The sequence below is a fragment of the Mercurialis annua genome, linkage group LG1-X, assembly GCF_937616625.2.
Source record: "Mercurialis annua linkage group LG1-X, ddMerAnnu1.2, whole genome shotgun sequence".
In the NCBI taxonomy this organism is placed as follows: domain Eukaryota; kingdom Viridiplantae; phylum Streptophyta; class Magnoliopsida; order Malpighiales; family Euphorbiaceae; genus Mercurialis; species Mercurialis annua.
The window spans coordinates 71335402-71357802 of NC_065570.1; the positions used below are offsets into that span (position 1 = coordinate 71335402).

At 33.8% G+C, this 22401-nt stretch overlaps 4 protein-coding genes across 5 annotated transcripts; 2 read left to right on the forward strand and 2 right to left on the reverse strand.

Moving 5' to 3' along the window:
* Window positions 1-860: 860 nt before the first annotated feature.
* LOC126664499 (uncharacterized) lies at window positions 861-3162 on the reverse strand. The gene is made up of 7 exons (XM_050356904.2): window positions 2563-3162; window positions 2395-2448; window positions 2182-2313; window positions 1986-2094; window positions 1837-1878; window positions 1698-1754; window positions 861-1617 (listed from the first exon to the last, which is right to left on the reverse strand). The coding sequence occupies exons 1-7, from the start codon at window positions 2703-2705 to the stop codon at window positions 997-999; spliced, it is 1158 nt and encodes a 385-aa protein (XP_050212861.1). The 5' UTR covers window positions 2706-3162; the 3' UTR covers window positions 861-996.
* Window positions 3163-5106: 1944 nt separating this feature from the next.
* On the forward strand, window positions 5107-8177 carry LOC126664500 (mannose-P-dolichol utilization defect 1 protein homolog 2). The gene is made up of 8 exons (XM_050356905.2): window positions 5107-5989; window positions 6067-6220; window positions 6306-6378; window positions 6457-6523; window positions 6626-6685; window positions 7161-7221; window positions 7308-7349; window positions 7811-8177. The coding sequence occupies exons 1-8, from the start codon at window positions 5843-5845 to the stop codon at window positions 7912-7914; spliced, it is 708 nt and encodes a 235-aa protein (XP_050212862.1). The 5' UTR covers window positions 5107-5842; the 3' UTR covers window positions 7915-8177.
* An 871-nt stretch (window positions 8178-9048) lies between these two features.
* Window positions 9049-10992, reverse strand: LOC126664498 (F-box protein At1g47056-like). Its single transcript, XM_050356903.2, has one exon. It carries the CDS (start codon window positions 10825-10827, stop codon window positions 9214-9216), a length of 1614 nt encoding a protein of 537 aa, XP_050212860.1. The 5' UTR covers window positions 10828-10992; the 3' UTR covers window positions 9049-9213.
* Window positions 10993-12949: 1957 nt separating this feature from the next.
* On the forward strand, window positions 12950-16664 carry LOC126664501 (protein DCL homolog, chloroplastic). 2 transcript variants are annotated; one of them, XR_007637440.2, is made up of 4 exons: window positions 12950-13316; window positions 13403-13517; window positions 15292-15603; window positions 16453-16664. XR_007637440.2 is itself a non-coding variant. In XM_050356906.2 (3 exons), the coding sequence occupies exons 1-3, from the start codon at window positions 13012-13014 to the stop codon at window positions 15457-15459; spliced, it is 588 nt and encodes a 195-aa protein (XP_050212863.1). In that variant the 5' UTR covers window positions 12950-13011; the 3' UTR covers window positions 15460-15855. The 2 variants fall into 2 exon arrangements, 1 of the variants encoding a protein (XP_050212863.1); XM_050356906.2 differs by lacking the exon at window positions 16453-16664 and having other exon boundaries at window positions 15292-15855.
* Window positions 16665-22401: the final 5737 nt, after the last annotated feature.

Below are 22401 nucleotides of genomic sequence, written 5' to 3' on the forward strand. Positions count from 1 at the left end.
AACAAAGATAACATCAGAACAGCTATTTCTGTTGGGATTGCACATAGACAAGTGCATTAGCTAACCAGAAAATTCAAAAAGTTAAAGGGACCATCCGTAGTAGTGTCGGGGTTGGCTACCATATGTCGCACCAAACCAACTTGTTTTAAATATCAATTATGAATTGTCCTCTTTCGTCTTCATTTTGATTTCGGGGACCATTGCATATGCTTCTCTACCTCTAAGCCCAAAAACATATAGGCCATGTTTGGTTCATGGAATAGAATAACACGGAATAGAATAGCTATTTCATAAGGAATGGAATAGCAATTCTTTAGTTTTTGAGAGGAAAACTTATTCCATAAACCAAAGTAAATAATTTTCATTCTATACGGAATAGCTATTCTATTTCGCACTTATTCTATGAACCAAACATGGCCTAGGGATTATGAATATTGCAACGAACCACTGACTGAATTAAGACGTATCAAACAATCATTCAGTTTGATGAAGGTAAATTTTTTAAAAATAGAGATAAATTTCTAGAGAATTCAAGATTAGAGAGAAATTAAGTTCGGATTGTCGTAAAAACAGAGGAGAGTTGAAAAAATATCCTGAATCCACCACTCTTGACTTGACGCCACCACGTGTTCCTCTCTTCTATGAGTTAATGCTCTCGTCATCACTTCAAATATGAGTCTTAATCATTTTGCATTTTCAATTCAAAATCCATGTTAACAATTAATTAAGTTTGGCTGAAATGATGCACCTGATTTCGACCTTAGTTGGTTACCGTTACATCTTAATAAGAAGAGATCATAATTCATCAGAAATAATTGGAAAATGGTGCAATTAACTTACTTTTTTGTAAAATACACAGGTTTACTTTAGACAACATTAAATTATTTTTATTACTTAAATAGTTGATGAACAAGAGGCATAAGCAAATGACTTGAGGTCATGATTCATAATCCAACCACCCAAAAGCCAATAATAAATACGATTTGGTATTGCTAATTAGTTGAGGTTTCCTGTAATTTGTCCCTCCCTCCGGTGTCCAAAGCCAACAACCCCAATTTCTAATCCTTGATTAGGGCGTACGGGAATTACCTTTTCATCATGAACAGCATCTAGTTGACATGAAGAAGATTCCACTTTTGTGGAAACTTCTCTTGCTAAACCACAATTATCAACCTTGGAAATCTGGCTTAAACTGTTATTACTGGTGCAGTTAACGTGAGGTGCATCAAAGGCTTGTATGCTAGGATAGGATGACGGAATTACAGATGGCAGCTTCGATAACAAAGCTCCGAGACTGCAAGACATGGTCGGCAAAAGAGGTGGAATTGACCAAAAGGGTGGTCCTGCAATTCCATTTTGTGGGTTGTTCCACCCCAAGCTGATGGACTTGACAGGAATATCGTCAAATCTTTCGTCGAATAATCTCTTTACTCCGCGCTTATTGTCATGAACTGGGACAGCTGTTTCTTGGCTTTCGATGACTGTGATATTGGGTTTAAGAATGTACGGATGTTGGATTGGCAGGTATGGCCTTTGTATGGCGAAAACTCCTGGTATGCTCTGAAGATAGCTGAATTTCCTCTGTATATTAATCACTAGATTGAGATCTTCCACAATCTGGAAAATCCAAAGAGAATCATCGTCTGAGTTAATCCAGGAACTGACAAAAGGAAGAAGAGTGGGGATGTGAAAGAGACCTTGTCAAATGAACCCAACTGAATGATGCCTTCTCTAACTGAAATGATTGCGATTGTCTGTGAATCAAGAAAAAGTTGGAATATCAATTTAATCCATGGCCTATTTTGTATTCTTGAATGAGTTAGTGAAGGAACGAACCTGAATGCCTGAATTGAACTGAAACTCCCATGCTCTAGGTTGCTGTAAACAGGAAATAAATTGTGAAAGCGATATTAGAAGGAAGAGAGAAAACTGATATCTGCATTAATTCTGTTAAAGGAGAAGAAATTTATATTTGACCATCTTACAGGTTCAATAGTCGTATTCCATGCGGAGATGAAATTAGGATCTCTCTCATTCGAGGTCTCCTTAAACACCCATTTGTGACTGTTGTCTGCTGCAACTTTTCCTACTAAGCTGCAAGTAGTTGGCCCACGCTATCATTTCATTCATTCAGTTCACAACAAGTTTTAACGACAGAAATATATGATTTCAAATTCTCACCCTTCTCCATAATTATAGACCTCATGAGACATTTTGAAGAAAACATCTGATCCAAACCTCCCTTTCATATACCCACTTCCCGCTCTCTCACATTCAACAAAATCACAAAATCCATCCTCCCAAACAAGAATCCTGAGAAGGAAACAATATGAATCCAAAAGTTAATTGTGAAAAAAAGAAAAGGTTTAGCTTTCCATTATTCAACAAATTTACCAGTTTCTTTTATTTCCTTTGGAACGATCAAGGGCTGTGCCTCCATAATCCCACCTGTAGCAAAGCAATGTGACATATAGGCATCAGGCAGACTAACAATGGTTCTAACAACCAAAATGTGCTTCTTGGGCTTTTTTAGTAGTGGACAAACGACTTTAATAATCTTACTTTGGTGAAGGATAATTTCTAGGCAGTATCCTCCAAAAGATTGCATAAACCCATTTGGAAGAATTACAAGAATCTGAAAACGCACAAAGGCTTCTTAGTGCGTGCTGTAAGAGACAGTTAAGCATGGGAAGACCACCTTCCATAGTCACACGTACAGTAAGAGATATGGGGAGAGAGAATGGCACAGAGAAAGAGGGGAACAAGGAGCAAGCTAACACTTAGACGAAGAGTTCTAGATTAGAGACACCTTTATTAAATATGGAAAAAGAATTCCCATATTCAACAACCAAGCGCAAATATGAGAAATATAAATACACGGTCCAGCTAACCCACATTTGCATTACCATTGACAAGTTCTTAAGACTTAAAAACGGAGGGACCTATGCAGTTAAGGTTTTAAAGCCAACTTAAATAAACTTGCTTTATTCCCATAATTGAAGTACATTATATGAAGTGTGAGTGTGCATGCCTTTTGTTTGTTTCCTTCGTCAACACTATGGGTCTGTTCTACTGTTACTGCTCTAAATACATTTTATCCCTTACTTTTCTTTCTGATCTCCTCAATTAGTTCTCCAAACCCAGTATGAAGGAAAATAATAATGCAGATTTAGCAAAAACTTCTACAAAACTGAATAAGTTAATATAAATGGAAGGTTCAAAATTTATAATTTGGTTTGCAAAATATGGTTTACATCAACAAAAATGTCAAATAATCCTAGATTCTGAGCCTTGAAAATGTGTCATTAAATTGACATTAGCAGCAGATGTCACTGTAATAGTCTGTCTTATACTAGCAGTGGTCCTGAAAGGTGTATTGATTCCAGCACTATGCATCCACCAAACTTTTCCTTGAATATGGCCCGCCATACATATACACAACTGTTAATATTTGTCTCTACCTCTCATAGACTCATCTTAAATACACATTAGTATTGGCTAAACTAAATCATTGGTATCTCAGAACTTCCATGTTTATGCATACTAAATACAAAATTTAGAGACACTGAAGATAGGTAGCTAAAAGACATGGCCATGAAAATAACATTTCCTTGACAAAATGGGCACATGCCCCACCATGACCGAGCCTATACGATAATGATTACCTCGACATAATGAATGGGGCTAGATTAAGCAGAAAAAACCTATAATACTTTCACATGAAACTGCCTTCCTCAAAGACCTTGACAGGATATGGGTTTAGTTACAGTGGTTTGGAAGTTTATATCAAATATTTCAATGTTCACATTGACCATAAAATTATACACATGATATAACACTGTACATTTCCTGAAAAAACTCTCTTGCCGTCTTACTCCCCTACTTATATCCACTCATCCGGGAGTAAGAAAGGAATATTTGCTAAAGCTAATGAAGTGTACAAAAATTAGATTCATCTATTAGGAATCAGGAAAGCTAGCTATTATTCACCAAAAAGAAAAGAAAAAGCTAGCTATTAGACTAGAAAACATACTCTCAAGGGATCTTTTGATCAATAAATTTGCAGCAAGTGCCGCAACAACTTGACAACTTTGACTAAGCACGATTCCCATGCTCTAATTGAGTTTCTCGACCTGAGAACGCCTACTTTAGCCTCTTTGAAGCCCCATTCCACCTACAAGAAAACATCCACGGTCAAATTGATAGACTTACCACAGCTTTTCTGAAATCATGACCAGCAATTGTGCTAGAGACAAAAAAAAAAAAATTCCTGGAGGAAATAAAATAGAAAAACACCGATGCAAAAAAATCCTCATTTGACAAATAAAGAGACAATCTATTTAATTAAAAAATTTGGCCACCTCAAGATGATTGTTGATTTAGTTATTGGGAAAGCAATGTCACACTGCCTGTTCACTGGTTACTTTGCTAGAATTCCAAGTCCTCATCCACTCTACTGCTTTTCCATACTGCATACAGATTCATATATACCTACTTCTGATATGAGATAAACCAAATCAGTTTGAAGAAAACATTATCCATCAGGATGAGTATACTATCCACAGCCACAGTGAATAAACTCAGCGTCTAAGTTATTACATGCAGACCCACAAAAAATAGCCCGTCAGTTCACGATCAATAATTATAATCAAAAGGTGATCTCACCAACTGAACACAATAATTCCTTTAAACATGTCATTTAGATTTTCACATCAAGAAAAGTGTTACCACATACACCGGTAAATTCTACCAAAAACTGTATTAGTGTAATCTTCCAATTAAAAATAAAGTTGCAGAGTAAAATAAACTGGGACGGTAACCAGTTAAGATTGATATCAACATCTGACTAAGAAATGTAGAAGATATTGGTGTATGTTGAAAACACAAGATAGGGATATGGTTCCCCATTGGTGGGGGCAGGTCCAATTGAATGACAGCTACAAATAGTAAGGCAATAGAGCATCCTCTTCCTTTCTAAAAAGACAATGGCACGGCACTCACAGCCCGCAATAATATCACTCTCCTCTTATTTCCTTATCTATTTGGATTGAAAATTTCAAAAACAATCTCCCTGTTGGTCTATATCCTTACACCATCTCATCCGATAAGGCATATCCAGTTTCGGAGTCGTAAATTGCCCTACTTCTGCTGGGTCACTTCAATTTTTTTTTATCTAGTCAGAGTATTTCAATTTTCAGTCAAAAACTTATTTTACAGCGCCGGAAATTATCAGTCAAGTGTGGGTACACCAAACAGAACTGATATTGAGCTAAATTCGGTAACAGTTAATAAAATTATAAAGAAACATATAGGACTAGTACAGGTGAACTGAATTCCAAAGTTGAATATAATACACAGCTATAGGAACATAAGAAACATAAAAATAAAATAAATCAAGGCAGAGAAGCATACTTTTGGGCAACCAAACAGAGGATTGTAAGAGCACCTGGTAGTTGTGGTCATTGAGTGTAGAACTTTCTCGATGAGCAGGACAAGTGAAAACTAGGGATTTGCCTTATTGACGGCGGCGACATATCCGACGATTTATGATCAGGAGAAGCGCGCGCTTGCAACGCTGTGTTCGAAGAAACGACAGAGGGTACAGTCATTATGAGGACCGTTTTGTTACTATATTTCCTGAAAGTTACTGATCAATTAGTTACGACTAATTAAACGACATCATTTTGGAAAACTAAACGACACGTCATTTAAACCAAGGAGAATTACCTCAGCTCCGATTGTTCGTGGTCGTATTTTCCTAAGCGCAAGACTGAACATCGAGAACTCTACTACTTAATTGGATCCAATTGGAATTTAAGTTTAGAGATCCAAAATCAAAAGAATGGAGTTTTTAGGGATGGATTTTAGGTGCGCAATTGGATCTCTGAGAGACGGTCAATTCCCTGAAAAGGACTGTTTGCTTCCTCTAATATCGAAGCTCCTTGGCTATTGCATCGTTGCTGCCTCCACCACTGTCAAACTCCCCCAGGTTTTTTTTCTTTTTCTTTTCCATTTATCACTAATTATGCCTTCAACTTTAACCTAATTGTTTTTATTTTTTTACAGATATTGAAAATCTTGAAGCATAGGAGTGTGGCGGGGCTTAGTCTTGTGGGATTTGAGCTAGAAGTTGTAGGCTATACAATTGCTCTTGCTTATTGTCTTCACAACGGCCTTCCCTTCTCTGCTTATGGAGAATTGGCCTTCCTTCTGATCCAAGGTCTGTTCTTCATATTACATTCATTTGCTTATAGTTGTGCCCAATTTGATCTGACACGATTTTCTCATTTGCTTTTGTCTTACAGCTATAATTTTGGTTGCTATCATCTACTATTTCTCACAGCCCATCCCTGCAGTCACATGGATCAGACCTTTAATGTATCCTGGATGCTCCTCTTCTTGAGACCACTAACTGTAATAATGCATTTCAAAGTGTTCCTTATATTAGTGTTTCAGATATTGTGCAGTGGCACCTACTGTTTTAGCTGGTCAAATTGATCCGGTGTTGTTTGAAGCTCTTTACGTAAGTATTATGTCGGCATTATAATATCCAGCATATTTACTGCGCTTTCTAATGCCTTTTGTTTTCTTTTATGTTATTTAAAACTGTGACCTTCTGTTACAGGCATCCCAGCATGCAATCTTTCTCTTTGCCAGAATTCCTCAGATATTGAAAAATTTCTCTGTAAGTTGGAATTTGGATTTGCCTATTTCCTTTTAAATTATAGGATGTTTGTTAAGAGCTCTCTTTCAAACTGTTTAATTTTGACGAGGCTTGCCATTTTCAATTCTCATATTACCTGTTAGTCATTTTGTCCTCATGGTAACAAATGTTGTTGCTTATGAGCTGTTATTATATACGTTATCATGTAAAATGTCTCTGGGTAAGGTTACTAGTCCTGTGGGCATAGTTGGAGGCTGGTCTATAAACTGATTCTTGCAAGTGCCAAATAATTGAATATAAAATGCAGCATGGTGTGGTGTGATGTTAGATCAGTCTTCTCCATAAATTATATTACAAGATTTTGGAGTGTTTGGATGAGCAAAAGAAAGTTTTGAGTCGCATTTTCTTTCCCTTTTGCTGTAATATTCTCAATGGTTATATTTTATCTAACCGCTTAACTTTTGTAATGACGAAAAAACTGCTCTGTTTTTTGCAGAACAAGAGTACCGGGCAGCTCAGCTTCTTAACATGTTTGATGAATTTTGCGGGTTCTATGGGTAAGTTGTATGGTCATTTCAATTTGGCTTAGTATACATGTGTATCATACAAATATATAATTGGAATAGTTCTCTGTTTATTGCAGTGAGAGTTTTTACCAGCATGCAAGAAAAGGCACCAACAAGCGGTATCCTTTTAAGTCTTCTAACTTATCTTTTTATTTGAAAGACTTTACCTAGTGTTTGAATACCATAGCCTGTAGACCGTGTGAATATTAGAGAAACCAACCACCTTGGAGCTAATACTTGTAGTAATCGTGGTCTTTACAAGTGCTTCATGTAGTAGTACCCTAGAAAATTTATAGGATTGACGCCTTCGGTCTCATACTTTGAGAGGTGGAATTCTGAGTTTTTCATGTCTCTTAAATTCTCGTTAAACATAAGCATTGTCAACGAGTTCGGAATTATGTTTCTGTATCATCCTTATTCTTTCTACGGAACCCGACCGATCAAGCTAATTTCTTAAGCTGGTATTACTTTTGCAGCAAACACTGTTCGTCAAGTGTTTGTTGTGTGTATTGTTGGTCAACTGGTTTTATTAGCATCATATTTTGTGTGTATCAAATCACTGTCCTTAATTCCTTATTAGTTATTATGGGGTCTGCTATCGGTGTCATGGCGCATGGTACCATTCTCAGTCAAATTCTAATATACCAAAAGCAAGAAGCTAAGAAAGAGAAGAAAGAAAAGTAAAAGTACACCAAGACATTCAAAGCTGTTTCTTCAGCTAAAGGCTTAATGAGGGCAGGTGTTTTATAGGTCTTTTGCATGCCTCAAAATTAAGAAAATATGTCGTGATCTTTCTGTAAGGTAGAGATGCAAAACTAGGCAATTCAGTTTTTTTATTACTGATGTAAGTGGACCAGTTTATTCTGCCAATGAACACATAAACACGACACTGTATAAGTAAATTTGACAGCCTTGTACTAGTTTCCGTAATGTTTGTTGCTTAAATATTTTCTCGTGGTATTGACTGTCACCTGGTGTGGCGACAATTTTTACATCTGTATGATTGATTTTGTTAGTTCAACAATCGGATGGACTTAAGCAGGAGGCTTCTTTTTTCTGGTTGGAGAAAAATGCAGCAGGTTGCATGGAAACTGTGATAGAAGCATAAAAGTTGATGACCACTTAACAGCTGGGAGCCATGTAATTTATTTTTGGAAAGACATAAATAAAGAAAAGAAATCAATAAAATGTAAAGCAAAAGGACCATGGCCACGTGAAAACAAAGACGCAGGAAAGAAAGAAAAACGATTGCTATTGACAGAATAACACCCGTTAACTTTTTTTTTTTATAGGCATCCTCGGAAGAATACTATTAGCAACTTTGAATAGTTATACCAATTACCAAGGCCTGGCAATTCAATTAACAGCCATATGGCCTCGATGAAGTTTAGCGTTGCTGAACTGAAATTATGGACAAGCATACAGGACAATCAATAAAGTAAATGAAGAAAGCGAAGTCAAATGCAACAAGTTAGGTGTACAAATTACTATAATGAAGAAGATGCTAAGCTGCAAATTTCTCCAAACATCTCATCAACATAATCATATCCCATTCTTCTATCTGGAATGAAAAACATGGCTTTTTTCTGCAGCTCAAGACCATGTTATCCCAGTGAAAAAGCCTTCAGTGCAAGAAAAAATAAAGCAGCAGTTGCATACTAACATTCCGTATAATCAGAAAAATACAGAATTAAATTGTTCAAACAAATCAAAGTGCAGTTCGCAAGTGTAAAATCATGCTATATGGTACTATCTCGTGGGTCAAGAAATAAACACAAAAACAAAATAAACAGCTACTTAATCAAGTAAAAATGATAATTTGTTAAAATGGAAATTCAATTGAAAGGTAATAAACAGCAAGCCAATATCAAATGGAGTACATCAAATATGGAATCAGACGAGCGTGACGCAAAATAATGCAAATAGAACAGGACAAAGGACTAATATTTCTGCTACGGCATATCCTATTAGTCCTTGATCAAATTAACTTCGAGAACTGCTATTCCCACTTGACCACCTTCTCAAAGTGCAAGCAACTAAATTTCTCCCACTCAAAAGCCCTAATCTTGACTTGAAGGATGCTGATCTACCAGCACCGCTCGAAGAAGCAAATGGCGGTGCTACTGCTGCTGTTTGCCCCAGTGGGATTTCAACTGCATTTTCCTGTATGCCACCATCGCTAGCACTTGCATCATGATGTTCATGTTCACCATCTAAATTCACAGTCAATGATTCCCTATTTGCTCTTAACCATTCAACAAGCTCACAAGTTACCCCTCTACACTTCTTTACCTTCACTTTAACCAAATTGGGACATCCATTGGCGAGTGCTTCCATTCCGTTATCCGAGATAGGGCAACTCTTAATACAAAGCTTTTTCAAAGCTATACATTTAGCAGCGATACAAGAAATCTCTGCATCGCCAACAGTGTCACTCCCACAGAGTGCTAATCGCTCAAGATTTTGACAATTCGAAGCCAACATTTCCAAACTGTTCTTCGTAGGATTAACTCCAATGAGCACCAATTCTTGCAAATTAGGGCAATTCTTTGCAACTGCAATTAAGCCCTCATCACCGATTCGATTAGCTTTCCATCCATCAATATGAAGCTTTCTTAATAACTTGCAACGCTCGGCGATAGAAACTAACCCTAAATTAGTACACTCAGGGGTTTTAACAAGATGCAAAATCTCAAGATCCAAACAATTAGAAATAGCAGCAAGTCCGGCGTCACTTACCTGTAGCCTTTCTAGATGGATCTCAACCATACCCATAACCCGATCCGAAATAACTTGAAAGAGCTTATCCCAATCGCCAGAGCATCTAAAAAGCTTCAGAGTTTTAAGATTCTTCGATCCGACAATTAATGGACCAAAACACTGTCCATTATAAAGCTCCTTTAAGCATATCGTTTTAAGAGAACCCGCTGCTAAACCCGGTCCAATCGGCTCCGCCGCAGCTCCATCGGTCATTCCACGAAGCCGTTTAACTGAAAGCTCCTCAAGAGCCGCACAGTTATCCAGAACAGCGTTCATACCTTTAGAACCAAACGTACACGATCCACACGACAGTTTTTTCAATCCTTTACAATTCTTAGCAAACGCAGCCATACCTGAATCCGTTACATCACGGCAGGAACGAAGCTTGAGGCGCGTCAGGTTGCGACAACGCAATGAGATAGCTTCCAGCGCGTCGTCTCCTAGACTCGCGGATTTCCTGTCGCATCGCAGGGCGAGTTTTGTAACGGCGTCAAATCGAGTAAACAGAGAATTTATCACCGGAAGGAGATCTGATTGAGCGTGGAGAGATAACCGGTGACGGCTCTGTCCTTCGATTACCAGCCACCGACGGCAGACTAAGGAACACCTTTGTCGATCGGCAGAGCCAAGAGATTGGAAAATGCAAGCTAAACACTCGTCAGGTATATCAGAGATGTAATCGAGTGATTCATTAATGATTAATACGTCGTCGTCGTATGGTTGCTCTTCCGTTTGCAAAGGAGAGATCAGAGCCGTTGAACTGGACTTTGACCGGCTGCTATGGATGTTAGATTCACGACGTGTTAAAATTGCAGTGGATGAAGATGATTGTCCCATCAGCGTGGCCTAGATGACCACTTACCGGTATGAGCTGGTTCCGGAGACGTCGATATGTATTTCTTTGAGATGTTCAACGACGGAATTGAAACCGGAATTCATTTCCCTTTTTTTTTTCTTTTTGGTTTTGTTTTTTTGTTTTCTTTATCCTTTTGAATAGAATAGTCTCCCTCTTCACTTTGATGGTATTAAGTACAGAGCAGTCGTCCTTCCGTGCTTATCGTGGACGTGATTTTTCTTAGCTTCTATGATTCTGACACGTGGGGCTGATTTGTGATAGTCCGTGATATGGCTATTGGAAACTTTCGGTCAATAAATGGAAGTCTGGTGCCGTCCACTTGCAATTATTTTTACTTGTAGCAAATAATGTTAACTTTCACCCTAAGGTTTAACACATTACTACCGTTTACATCCTTATATTTTAAAAAGAGCAAACTACTATGAGACTCTATATTTATAATTCACATTTTAGTTTTTTCTATTTAAAAATTAAATAATATGATTTTCGATTTTTATTTCTGCCAAATATTTAGTTCTTTCATCCATTAATGAGTTTATGCTGAAAAAATAGACGAAAATTGAGACGGTATTAAAATAAAAACTTAGGAGTATATTATAATTTAGTAACATTAGAAGTTTAATTGCATTTTTCTTCATATTAACGGCCTATTTGATCAATGGCCAAACATTAAGAATTTAACTGATCTTTTTTCCTTGTAATTATTATTATTATGAGTTCCCACATGAAATAATTCATAATTAAACATTGTAGTGTTTGACTCAGTATATGATGAAATTTATGGCAATTCCCACTTTAATCATGACATTGGATTGTCGATATACTCTTATTTGAAAAGCAATCCCTACTAATGGAGCCAACAATAAATTTGGGATCGTCGAACCATATTATTTTTACAATAAATTAATACTAATATTTGCGATAAAAACAATTTAATTATTATTTAATTTTTTATTTAGCTAACATATAATTGATTTGTTATATGTCACACCAGTTATATTATACTCCTTCAGTTACAAAACAATAGTTCATTTGTCTCTTCTTCTATTTGTCCAAAATAGTTGTCCTTATATAAAATTTAGTATTTATTACCATTAGTTTAAAAAATAAATTAGTCATAATATTTAATAAGGATATGGTAGGAAAAATGAAGATAAAATTGTAAAAAGTTAGAGCATTCGTTGTATTTATAAACTGTATGTTGTTTTATGACGGAGGGAGTATAATTTTCCATATAGTTTTCATATTCGTTTAAAAAATATACATAATGTTTGTACATAAATAAAAAGTAAATAGCTAATTTAATTTAACTTTTTCATCGTTATTAGTGATAGTTTTTAAAATTATACTAAAAATTAAAATTAATAATTTTAAAAACAAAATGAATATAATCAAAAATTCATATAAAATGACACTAAGAACATGATACAAATTTTTTAAACGAAAGATGCAAATATGAAATGTGTCATTTATTAAACGAGACAGAAGAGATATATAATTATTACATTCTATCATATTAGTTTAGTCAGTGCTACACCTGAATGTAGATTATCATTTTTTTTATTTTACTATTATTTAATATCATATTCTCATATATTTTTATTAAATATCACTTACAATTGCACTAGAATTTCATAAAACAACTCTTCTGTTTAAAAGTGTTTTGAAACATATAACATTAATAAGAAGAGAAAAGTTGCATAGAGAAAGTATGTGAAAATGATTACTATTATTTTTTAAAACATTGAATTTGTATAAATATTTCATAATATTTTAATTAAAATTAATATGTTATTTATTGATTGATCATAATAATATTTATTATTGGCATATATAATGGTGTATAATTTTATATGGGGAACTAGATTCAAATTAAAAAAAATCCAAAATTATACATTCAAATTTTAAGGATTGCATATAGCTTTTTTCAAAACTGAAAAGTCAACAAGTGTTCTTGCAATTTCTATTTTTTTAAAGGATAATTTTTAAAAATTCAATATTAAACAAGAAATGAGAATCCTTTATGTATGGCCTGGCCCTATGGGCCTGTAAATTCCAAAATTCAGAGCCAATAGCGGGTCCATATTTTCCAAAAGAGCTCGTAACATCCACACGAGAGAAGCCGACTTGAATTAGAATCTGTACTGGTTACAGTAGGTATCAAAATGGCGGCACCACTACTCAGGAGCGTACCGCAGCTCCGCTTCCGGCTGCACGGCATCCGAAACGCCGCCAGAATACTGTTTCCCTTTCGGAGACCATGGAACAGCATGGCCGATTCCATACGAACGGAGGATGAGGTGTCATCCTCTACGAATAAGAAGACTATAGCAGCAGCGCTAAGGGAGCCGCCCAAATACCCCGGGTGGGATGATCCTGATTATCGGAAATGGAAAGACAAGGAAAAAGAGATTATGCATGATATTGAGTCAATTACTTGTCTTACTAAAGAAATTCTCCACTCCGACAAGTAATTTTTTTATCCATTTTAGTAGATATTTAAAATGCTATGTATAACTATAGTACTGTTGAAGTTTTATATAATTAATTGATTAGGTATCTGGATGGGGAACGGTTAACAGCTGAAGATGAGGAAGCTGTGGTAGAGAAGCTGCTTATGCATCATCCAAATTCTGAAGATAAAATTGGATGTGGCCTTGACTCAATTATGGTAAGTAAACGCTACTTTTAATATTCTATGCATTAAACTATTGTGGCATTTTAATTTGTAAATTCTCTAATTGCTGTTGGTTAGCATCGTCGTTTTAGGGTGCGTTTGTGCATAAGACTTAAGGATGGATTTATTAGTGGATTGTATCATTGTTTATACAATTTGTTGTGGTTGCTATCATTTTAGTTGGTTGAATTTCTTATTTATATTTAAAAATATAGTAAATGCATCAAATGTGTTGAGTAGCTCGGAGCTGTTCGAGCTCGAACTTGACAATTTAATTTTAAACCCATTCGAGTAGCTCGAGCTTTTATAATACAATCGAGCTCGAGCTTAGCATAACTCGGTTTCGTCTCGTCTCGTTTACACGCCTAGTGGCAGATAATATTACTCATTTGTTGGTTTTGGCTTGAAATCGTCCTTTACTTTCATTTCAAAGATTTTAAGGTTCTAAGTCATTTGCAGGCTTTGATGTACTGCATATTCTCTGGCTTCTAATTGCCTTTTTCTGCTAAAACAATTCTTTAGGCATTATAAGACATTTCAAGATTTCATCAACTCTAACAATGATATTACCTGCCTTCCTACTGATGCAAACATTATTTGAAATTTTATATAATAACTTGAATCTGTTGTTGTCTTGTTGATATGTTCTCTCTCTAACTTGACAATTTAAGACCATTCGAGTTTCAACTCGAGTTTGCGCTTGTATAATACGCTCGAGCTCGAGCTTAACATAACTCGGGTTCGGCTCGGCTCGTATACACCCCTAGTGGCAGATAACATTTCTCATTTGGTTTTTGCTTGAAATTGTCCTTTATTTTCTCATTCAAAGATTTTAAGGTTTGAAGTCATTTCAAGGCTTTGATGTACTGCATATGCTCTTGTTGTCGCATTTTTTCTGCTAAAACAATTCTAAAGGCATTATAAGACCTTTAAATATTTCATCAACTATAAAATGATATTCCTCCCTTCCAACTCATGCAAATATTACTTAAAATTTTGTATAATAACTTGAATCTGTTGTTGTCTTGTTGATATCTTCTCTCTTTAATGTGTACTAAATGCTGATCTTTCCATGTATGCAACTTCCTTATAGGCTACATTGTGTGTCTCCATTTCCTTAGCATTTTCTTAATTGAACTTGAAATGTTTGGGCCAATAGTTTGTGTGGTAGGCCTATCACTCAGAGTATTTTGAGTTAAAATTTCGTTGCTATGCTTGATGCAAATTAACGCTTGATGATATCAAGTCAGCGGTTCATAACCAAATGTGTATCAGCTAGCACTGCTGTCTTAACTCTTTATAAAATGATTTTGGGTGGTCCTTTGTTTTTTATTTTTCCTATGATTAGATTAATTGTTTGTTACTCTTGTTGCTTCCAAGTTCCAACTTATATGAAGCCAGACAATTAAAGATATAAGTAGTCTCACAACTTCTCTTGGTTTACTTCATATTCACCATCCTGCCAGGGAGACCTTAGGGGTGATTTGGTCCTCACAACAACCTTCATTTATCTCGTTACATGGAAAGAAATCTTTATTAGGCTTTATTTTCTTTCGCTCTCTTTTTATTTGTTGATTGACAAAATACATGTGGATATTGCTGGCTTCGTAGTTCCTCGAGTTTAAGGTTTAACTCCCAGTGGTTTGCCACCACCATCTAATCATCTTTTGTGTTTCATGACCAAAGATTTGATATTAGATAGCTAAGTCTGCTATTTCTATTGCTTTATGAGGAAACTAATCAGGCTCGCAACTTCTTTTACTTCAAGGTTGATCGCCACCCACAATTTAGACAATCAAGATGCTTGTTTGTTGTAAGAACTGACGGTGGATGGATAGACTTTTCCTATCAAAAATGCTTGCGAGCTTACATTCGAAATAAGTACCCTCCGCATGCAGATAGATTCATTCGAGAACATTTTAAGCGTGGAAGTTGATTATCTATGCGACAAATTGGAATCTGGTCGTAAATTTGGCAGCTCTAACCGAAGATGGAAGTATCCTATTATATGCATGTGGGGGGACAAGTGGCTGTTGATTCGGTGGTCTATTTCACCCTAGATCTCTACCAATTTCTCAAGGTAGTGTGTTGTCCTTGACCAACTCTTTCAAATTATATATTTGTTTGAAAACGAGGACAAAGAAAATCATTGAAGTGAGACACTACTTTGTTGACTTGCATCTCTTGTTGTTGGCTTTTGCTTATATTATTCATTAGGCAAGTGTAATTTTTTCCGAAATCATCGGATTTGCATTATATTTGTTTGTGGGAACCTCAAGCTGTTAAATTGTTTCAATAAAGGTTCATCTTGCCAATCAAACTTGTCACAAAATATCAAATAAGGTCAAGTTTGTGGTTTTGGACCAGAACACACTCTCAATTAGCATTTTGGCTCGTTTCATAGGTTCATCGTGAAATTGTCCAATAATTTTTTTGCCTCCAACTCCAATTTGTTTATAATGTTCCAATCTTTTTCTGTCACATCAACCGAGTGTAATGAGCCAAAACGTTCATTTTAAGAATATTTTTGTCCAAAGCCTCAAATTTGGCATTATTATTTGATCTTTTGTGTCAAATTTCTGGAACAAAATGAACTTAATTGTTTTGTACCAGAAGAATATGATATTCTGTAACTTCACAGTGTTTTTAGTTTGAAAGACATTGATGTTGGTCTTTAGTATAGGATTGTTTTTGAGTAGTCAAAGCACGCGTGGCATAGGAAACACCATTTATGCAGTTGTGATGAGAAGTGAAGTACATATCTATGTCACCAACACTTTAATTGGTGCAGTTATGCAACTTTTATGTTATTGGTCTGAAACTTTCTGTGAGCAACTTAACGTGCTGCAATAAAACTTCTAACAGCGGCAGCAAAGCCTAAAAATGTTTAGCTACCATTTTGACAGACTTTGAAACATTAATTTTGTAGTTCTGCAACTGCAAAAGCCCAGCAGATTTGCTTTCTCTTCCAGAGATAATGTCAGATGGTCAATTAAAGTCAACTGCAACAATAAACTACAGTTCTACTGATAATTACTATGGTGTAAAAATGAGTTGGCGGACGATAATTGTATTGTGTCGACACAGTCTGATTATACAATTATGTGTTGGTAGGAATATGAATACGACATGAAAATTAAAAAAACTATGTGTGCTATACGTAATTTTTTTTTTTGAGGAAATATGTATAACATATTTTATTTAATGGATCATACAAATATGATCTATTTGATTTGTTTATTATAAGTATATCAAAAAATAATATGTTTGATCGAAATATATCGAATGTGGGTTATATCAATTTGATTTTAATGACGTGTTAGGTCGGATTGACAGGGCACTATTCGAATAATTAAATGAATTGAATAAATTAAATTTATGTGTTAACTCGTGATATGACATGCTTTAGGTTATGTCATAAATGGATTGACTCGTTTACGATACGAAATATGATCTATTTGACTTAGTTATTATGGATAAATTAAATATCAATTTTACTAGAACAATATGTTCCATTGAAATATATCAAATGTGTGTCATATCAATTTGATTTTAATTAGCGATGTGTTAGGTCGAATTGACATGGCGCTACTCGAGAAATTAAATAAATTGAACAAATTAGATTGGATGATGTGTTAACTCGTGAAATAACATGCTTTAGTTGGTTCATAGATGGATTGATTCGTTTAAGATACGAACATATTTACCTTCAATCTCAATATGTTGTTTTTGTATTATTAGGTGAATTGTGTTAGCGTGTCATAACTCAATTTGAATTTGAAGTCCAAGCATTTACATCATCTAATGTGTAGATTAATTTTTTAAAAACAAATAGGATCATATACTATAAATGATGAAAGAGAATTCTATAGTTTAAAGAATGTAAAAACGGAATTTATTTTTTAGAATTAACAGTTTAAAGCAAGTGAAGCCGAAATTATAAATTTTGAGAGGGAAGTATGTGACATTTTACCCATTGTTAAGTTAAAAATGATAACTTTCAAACCTTATAATGTCTGAACTTTTTTTGAATCATTATAATGTCTGATTAGTTACCATGCATCAAGATTCAAGTATGAAAAGGTTATGTAAGGTATGAAATGATTAGGGGGACAAACTTGATCATTAGAAAGAGACCACAAATTAAGAGGTTTCGTCACTAATCCAGCTGGACCAAGAAAAGCTATGTGGGCCCTTTTTCCATAGTCCATTACACCCCATGATGACCTTTCCCAATATGAAAGATATGGGCCAAGAAAGATGATCAATTGAAGGGTTGTGATCCTTTTGTAGCTGGGTCCCATAAGCTAAATCGTACGGGCCTAAGTATAGGTCAATGTTTGTGAGCAACAGGGGATGAACTGTTAATTTTTTTTTGAAGAGTTCCAAGAAAGTGAGTTATTGCTTTCTGCTGTTTCATGCTTTTGTGACTGAAATTTGGATGTTTGAAGAGAGCAAACCATTTTTTTTGTAAAGAAACTGGAGATTTAAAACTTAGAGAAGATCGATTAAAAGAAAAACAAAGAAGAACCACCCTAAGTGATATCCAAATTATGGTTGTAGGTGAGTCAAGATGCTCACGAATAGTTGGTTCGAACTTGTTAGCTACTCTCGATGAACAATCTCGATCTCTAATTTTTGTTGATTTATTTAAATAATTAAAGTTTGAGTTTAATAGTGTTTGTCTCGTTTATATCTGAATGATTCGTATATGAGTTTGCAGATTGGCTTGCATATAAATTTGATTATGAGCTTATGAATTGACTCGCATGTAAATAAAACGATGTAGCTTTTAACCAATAAATAAACTTTAAATCAAAGAGTTTTAGCTCGGTTTGTTTAGCACGTAAACGGACAAATTCGATTTCTACTTGTTAGTCTTTAAAATAAACAATGATGAGCTGACTCTGAACTGAAATTTGCAAAATATAAATGGACCGAGTTCAAGTTCAATGTTCGAAGTTCAAGCCGAATTTGAGCTGAATATATATGACATGCAATTCAAATAACGAACTTAAAATGGCTCGTCGTGTTCATTTCGGCTTATCCAGAAGAAGGGGAAAAACAACATAAAAATTAAGCTGTGAATTCTTAGTGGACTTGCAGCATGCAAAAACAGTAGCAAACTTTGTTGAATTTTCAATTTTTAAAAAAAGTATTTCCCGCGAGTGGTTTTTACTTAGTGAGGTGAATGGGAACCAACTCAACTACCAAAAAACCAACCACAACCATTGATTTGAAGTACTGATAAGTGAAATCTATAGAGGCAGGCAGCAATCGATTTCTGGGAGGGCGAGCCTTATATGAAAAGAGGAAGAGAGAAAGCAACAGATGAAAGCAGAAACCCTACACGCGTAGCAGTAGGTAAAATATGGGAATAGTATGAATTTACTGTGCAGCACTGGGCTGTATTTTTAGTTACGTCGGCAAAAGGGAAATTAAAAAGATTGAAGCTATGGACAAAATTTGCAAGGCAGACTTTTCTTTACGTACAACATAAGGAATGGGAGTTCTCTGTCTCTCCACTTACTTATTTGCTTTGGACTCTGCGAAATTCTTTCACTTTTTGGCCTGATTTTAAAAGGATACACAAAATTGATTTAATTATTTGAAGGTAATGAGTTTTAATATATTAATCACCTATTAGTATTTTTAATGAAAATTGATAAAAAAAAAACTAACGTGAAATGAAAATAAGAACGTGACATATATATTTTATTTATTTAGAGGTGATGTGTTTCTTTTTATGATTACATAATTTTTTTCTTGTAATAGATTTTGGAAAATTTCAACCAGTAATCAATAAATTAAAATTTTCAGTATTTAGGAAATATAGTTTTATTGTTGAAATTTAAACATCGAAGACTATTTAGAATATGAGTTAAAATATAAAGTATCGATTTGAATTTTTTTTTTGTGTGAAAAGAGGTCAATTTAATACTTCAAAGGTGCAATTGAAAGTCAAATGTGGTAATTTGAGTGCTATTTGGTGATTTTGAAAAGTGAGGGTGCAAATGAAGGGGAGTTGAAAGGTGAGGGGGTTTTCAGGGGTTAAACCTTTCGTAATTGCTAAGCATCATCTATATATACAGTCAACCCTCTGATAATTAATACACATGATGGATCAAAAATTTATTAATTATTAGAATTATTAATTTATTAAATTTATATAAAAAAAATTATAAAAAATATTTTAAAGCATCTACATTAATAGACCTAAATTAATATTATATTATAAAAAACTAACTAAATACACTTTACAATCACTCAATTTAAAAGAAATAATTTTATATTCAATTTAAGAAATATCAATTGATATCAAACTAAAAAATAATTATTAAGAAGTTGTATTTATAAAGTAAAATAATTTTTAATATTTTTTATATTAGAGATACTTTACTTACTTTAATTTGTTTATTGATCATCAATTTACTTCTTTTTTTGTTATCAGCCGCGATTTATTTTTCGTTTTTCAAAGAACGAAAAAAAAAGGAAAGAATATTCAACTCTCTTTTTTATTTCCTTCTCCCTCTTCTCTATATCGTTTTGTGTTTCCATTTAGAGAAAAATCATTTTTTTATTAATAATACCCGAGAATTTACATTTTATTACAAGTTTAAAATATATTTTCTGTGTTTCGTTTAAAAAGTTCCATATTCTATTTTGAAATGTTCCATTTAAGAAGTCTCTTTTATTTTTAAAATATTTTTTTAATGAATATATTATGTTACCCTTCATTTAGTTATTTTATAAGAATTTTATGGAAAGTTCCACTATCATTGATAGGGGCAAAACATAAAAAATATGAAAAAATAAAAATAATAAATATTTTTTTATTTATATATAAAAAGCAAATGTGACTTCTTAAATGAGACGGAGGGAGTAATATTTTATAACAAATTGACTATCTGGCGTGTTAACATTTTGACGATTTGACTATCTGGCGTGTTAAAAAATTTAAATTAGTATTACATATAGGCTTAATTACTTAAAAACCATTCACGTTGACACTTTCTTTTGCATTTATACTCTAACCTAATAAAAAGTTCATTTGTACCCTATTTTGGGTTTTTATATTTCACCTCTACCCCAAACAAGAATACAATTGACAATGTAGTTAATTTAAGGATAATATTATTAAAAACAACTAAATAAAAGGGTTAAATCATATATTTTTCTGTTTTGAAAAAAATATAAAGAGATCTTTTAACTTTAAAATGTTCAAATAAATCTTAATAATTAATTTTTTACATTTTATAAAAAATTAAATAAATTTATTCCCGACGGCTACCGAGTAATTGCCGATGCTCCTTCTCCAAATTGTGAAGGAGCAGCAGGCTTCTTCTGCAGATCTGGAGAAGGAGCCGCTGGCCCCTTCTCTGGCAGCTTCGATAATCGGCCTTTGTAAAACGATTTATTTGTAAAAATTAATAAAAAATTATTATTATTTACAAATTTTTTTAAAGAAAAGGGTGTTTTTATACTATTAATAATATTAACGTTTAATTAGAATATAGATTAGAAATAAAAAATTATTTTGAACTTTTTTTCAAATGACAAAATGTCAATTTAACTCTTTGTGGTAGAGTTGAAACATAAAAATACAAAATAGGGTACAAATGAATTCTTTTCTAAATCAGAATATAAATATAAAAAAGTCCTAACGTGAGTGGTTTTTAAGTGATTAGTCCTTACATATATTTTTAAGTGATTAGTCCTTACATATACTAAGAGCATGTAATATTTTATGAAGAAATAAATAAGTAAACAATTGAATGAATCATAATTCCATTATGGTTAAATAGATAAACAGACTGTATGGTAAGTGTACAAGAAGCAAAAGAACATAGTCATTAAATAGTCACAATTAATAAAAGGTAATGGAACAGTAAATACAGAAATTTAAAAGTAGGCGCAGCACTATCCATTGTAGATCCAATTAGAAGTATTAATTAGTAAGAGAATTTTGTTGTTGCAAATGCAATAGACCCGGCCCTCTGCATGCAAATGCAAAACTTTCTCCAGATCTCACCTCATTTAATGTTAATTGGTTTGTATATTCATTCCTTTGTTTATTAATTAATCATTCCATTATCATTATGCACATTTTGCTAATTAATCTCTCTCTGCCTGTCTGCCTACTGTAATGTATACCTCAGATTTCAAAATTTGAACGAGAGATTAACGTTACTGTGTCAGATAATACAAAAATATTTAATTTGATCATTAATTATAACAACCCTCTTTCTCAATGTCTCATGTACTAATAACAACTCTTTTTGTTTAAATATCATGTACTAAGCTATAGGGTATGCTGGAAAGAAAAAAAAACTAAATAACCAAATCGATAAATTCAGTTTGTTTGATTTAAAATTTAAAAAATTAACTTTTTTAGCTCAGTTTGATTTTTAAAATAAAAAAAAATCAGTTATTTTTGATACAAATCAAACTAAAAATTATAATATAATATGAACCTTGATTCAATTTGATTTGAAAGGCTTATTTTTTTTTGTATATATTTCAAATTGATTGGGTTCATTTTGAACTGTTTGCACATTAATAATTTTGTAATTGGTAAGACTGAATATTTGAGAGTTTGAATCCCATATTGAGGTTTATGGGTCATTTTTTAATTTTATTTCAAACAGAGTCGTTTGCGGATCGAATCAATGGATACATTAAAGGTGCTGCATCAAAGGTTATTTTCAAGTGTCGGACTCTGTGGACTGCAATGCCGCCCGCGCTAATTCTCCGCAAAAAGTTTTAGAATTCTTCCCTAAAATAATTAAACTAGCTATTCGAAGATTAAAAAAATTAAAAAAAGTTACCTCTCACCTACTATACATTCACGGACAATCTCTACCGTCGATGCCAATCC

Coding starts and splice junctions, on each gene's coding strand:
- LOC126664499 (XM_050356904.2), bottom strand. CDS start 2,705: ATGGAAGGTGGTCTTCCCATGCTTAACTGTCTCTTACAGCACGCACTA. Junction 2,449..2,562: donor AGAAATTATCCTTCACCAAA/GTAAGATTATTA, acceptor GCTTTGCTACAG/GTGGGATTATGGAGGCACAG. Junction 1,755..1,836: donor AGTTCAATTCAGGCATTCAG/GTTCGTTCCTTC, acceptor CTTGATTCACAG/ACAATCGCAATCATTTCAGT.
- LOC126664500 (XM_050356905.2), top strand. CDS start 5,843: ATGGAGTTTTTAGGGATGGATTTTAGGTGCGCAATTGGATCTCTGAGA. Junction 6,524..6,625: donor TGTTGTTTGAAGCTCTTTAC/GTAAGTATTATG, acceptor CTTCTGTTACAG/GCATCCCAGCATGCAATCTT. Junction 6,686..7,160: donor AGATATTGAAAAATTTCTCT/GTAAGTTGGAAT, acceptor TGTTTTTTGCAG/AACAAGAGTACCGGGCAGCT.
- LOC126664498 (XM_050356903.2), bottom strand. CDS start 10,827: ATGGGACAATCATCTTCATCCACTGCAATTTTAACACGTCGTGAATCT.
- LOC126664501 (XM_050356906.2), top strand. CDS start 13,012: ATGGCGGCACCACTACTCAGGAGCGTACCGCAGCTCCGCTTCCGGCTG. Junction 13,317..13,402: donor GAAATTCTCCACTCCGACAA/GTAATTTTTTTA, acceptor TTAATTGATTAG/GTATCTGGATGGGGAACGGT. Junction 13,518..15,291: donor GTGGCCTTGACTCAATTATG/GTAAGTAAACGC, acceptor TTTTACTTCAAG/GTTGATCGCCACCCACAATT.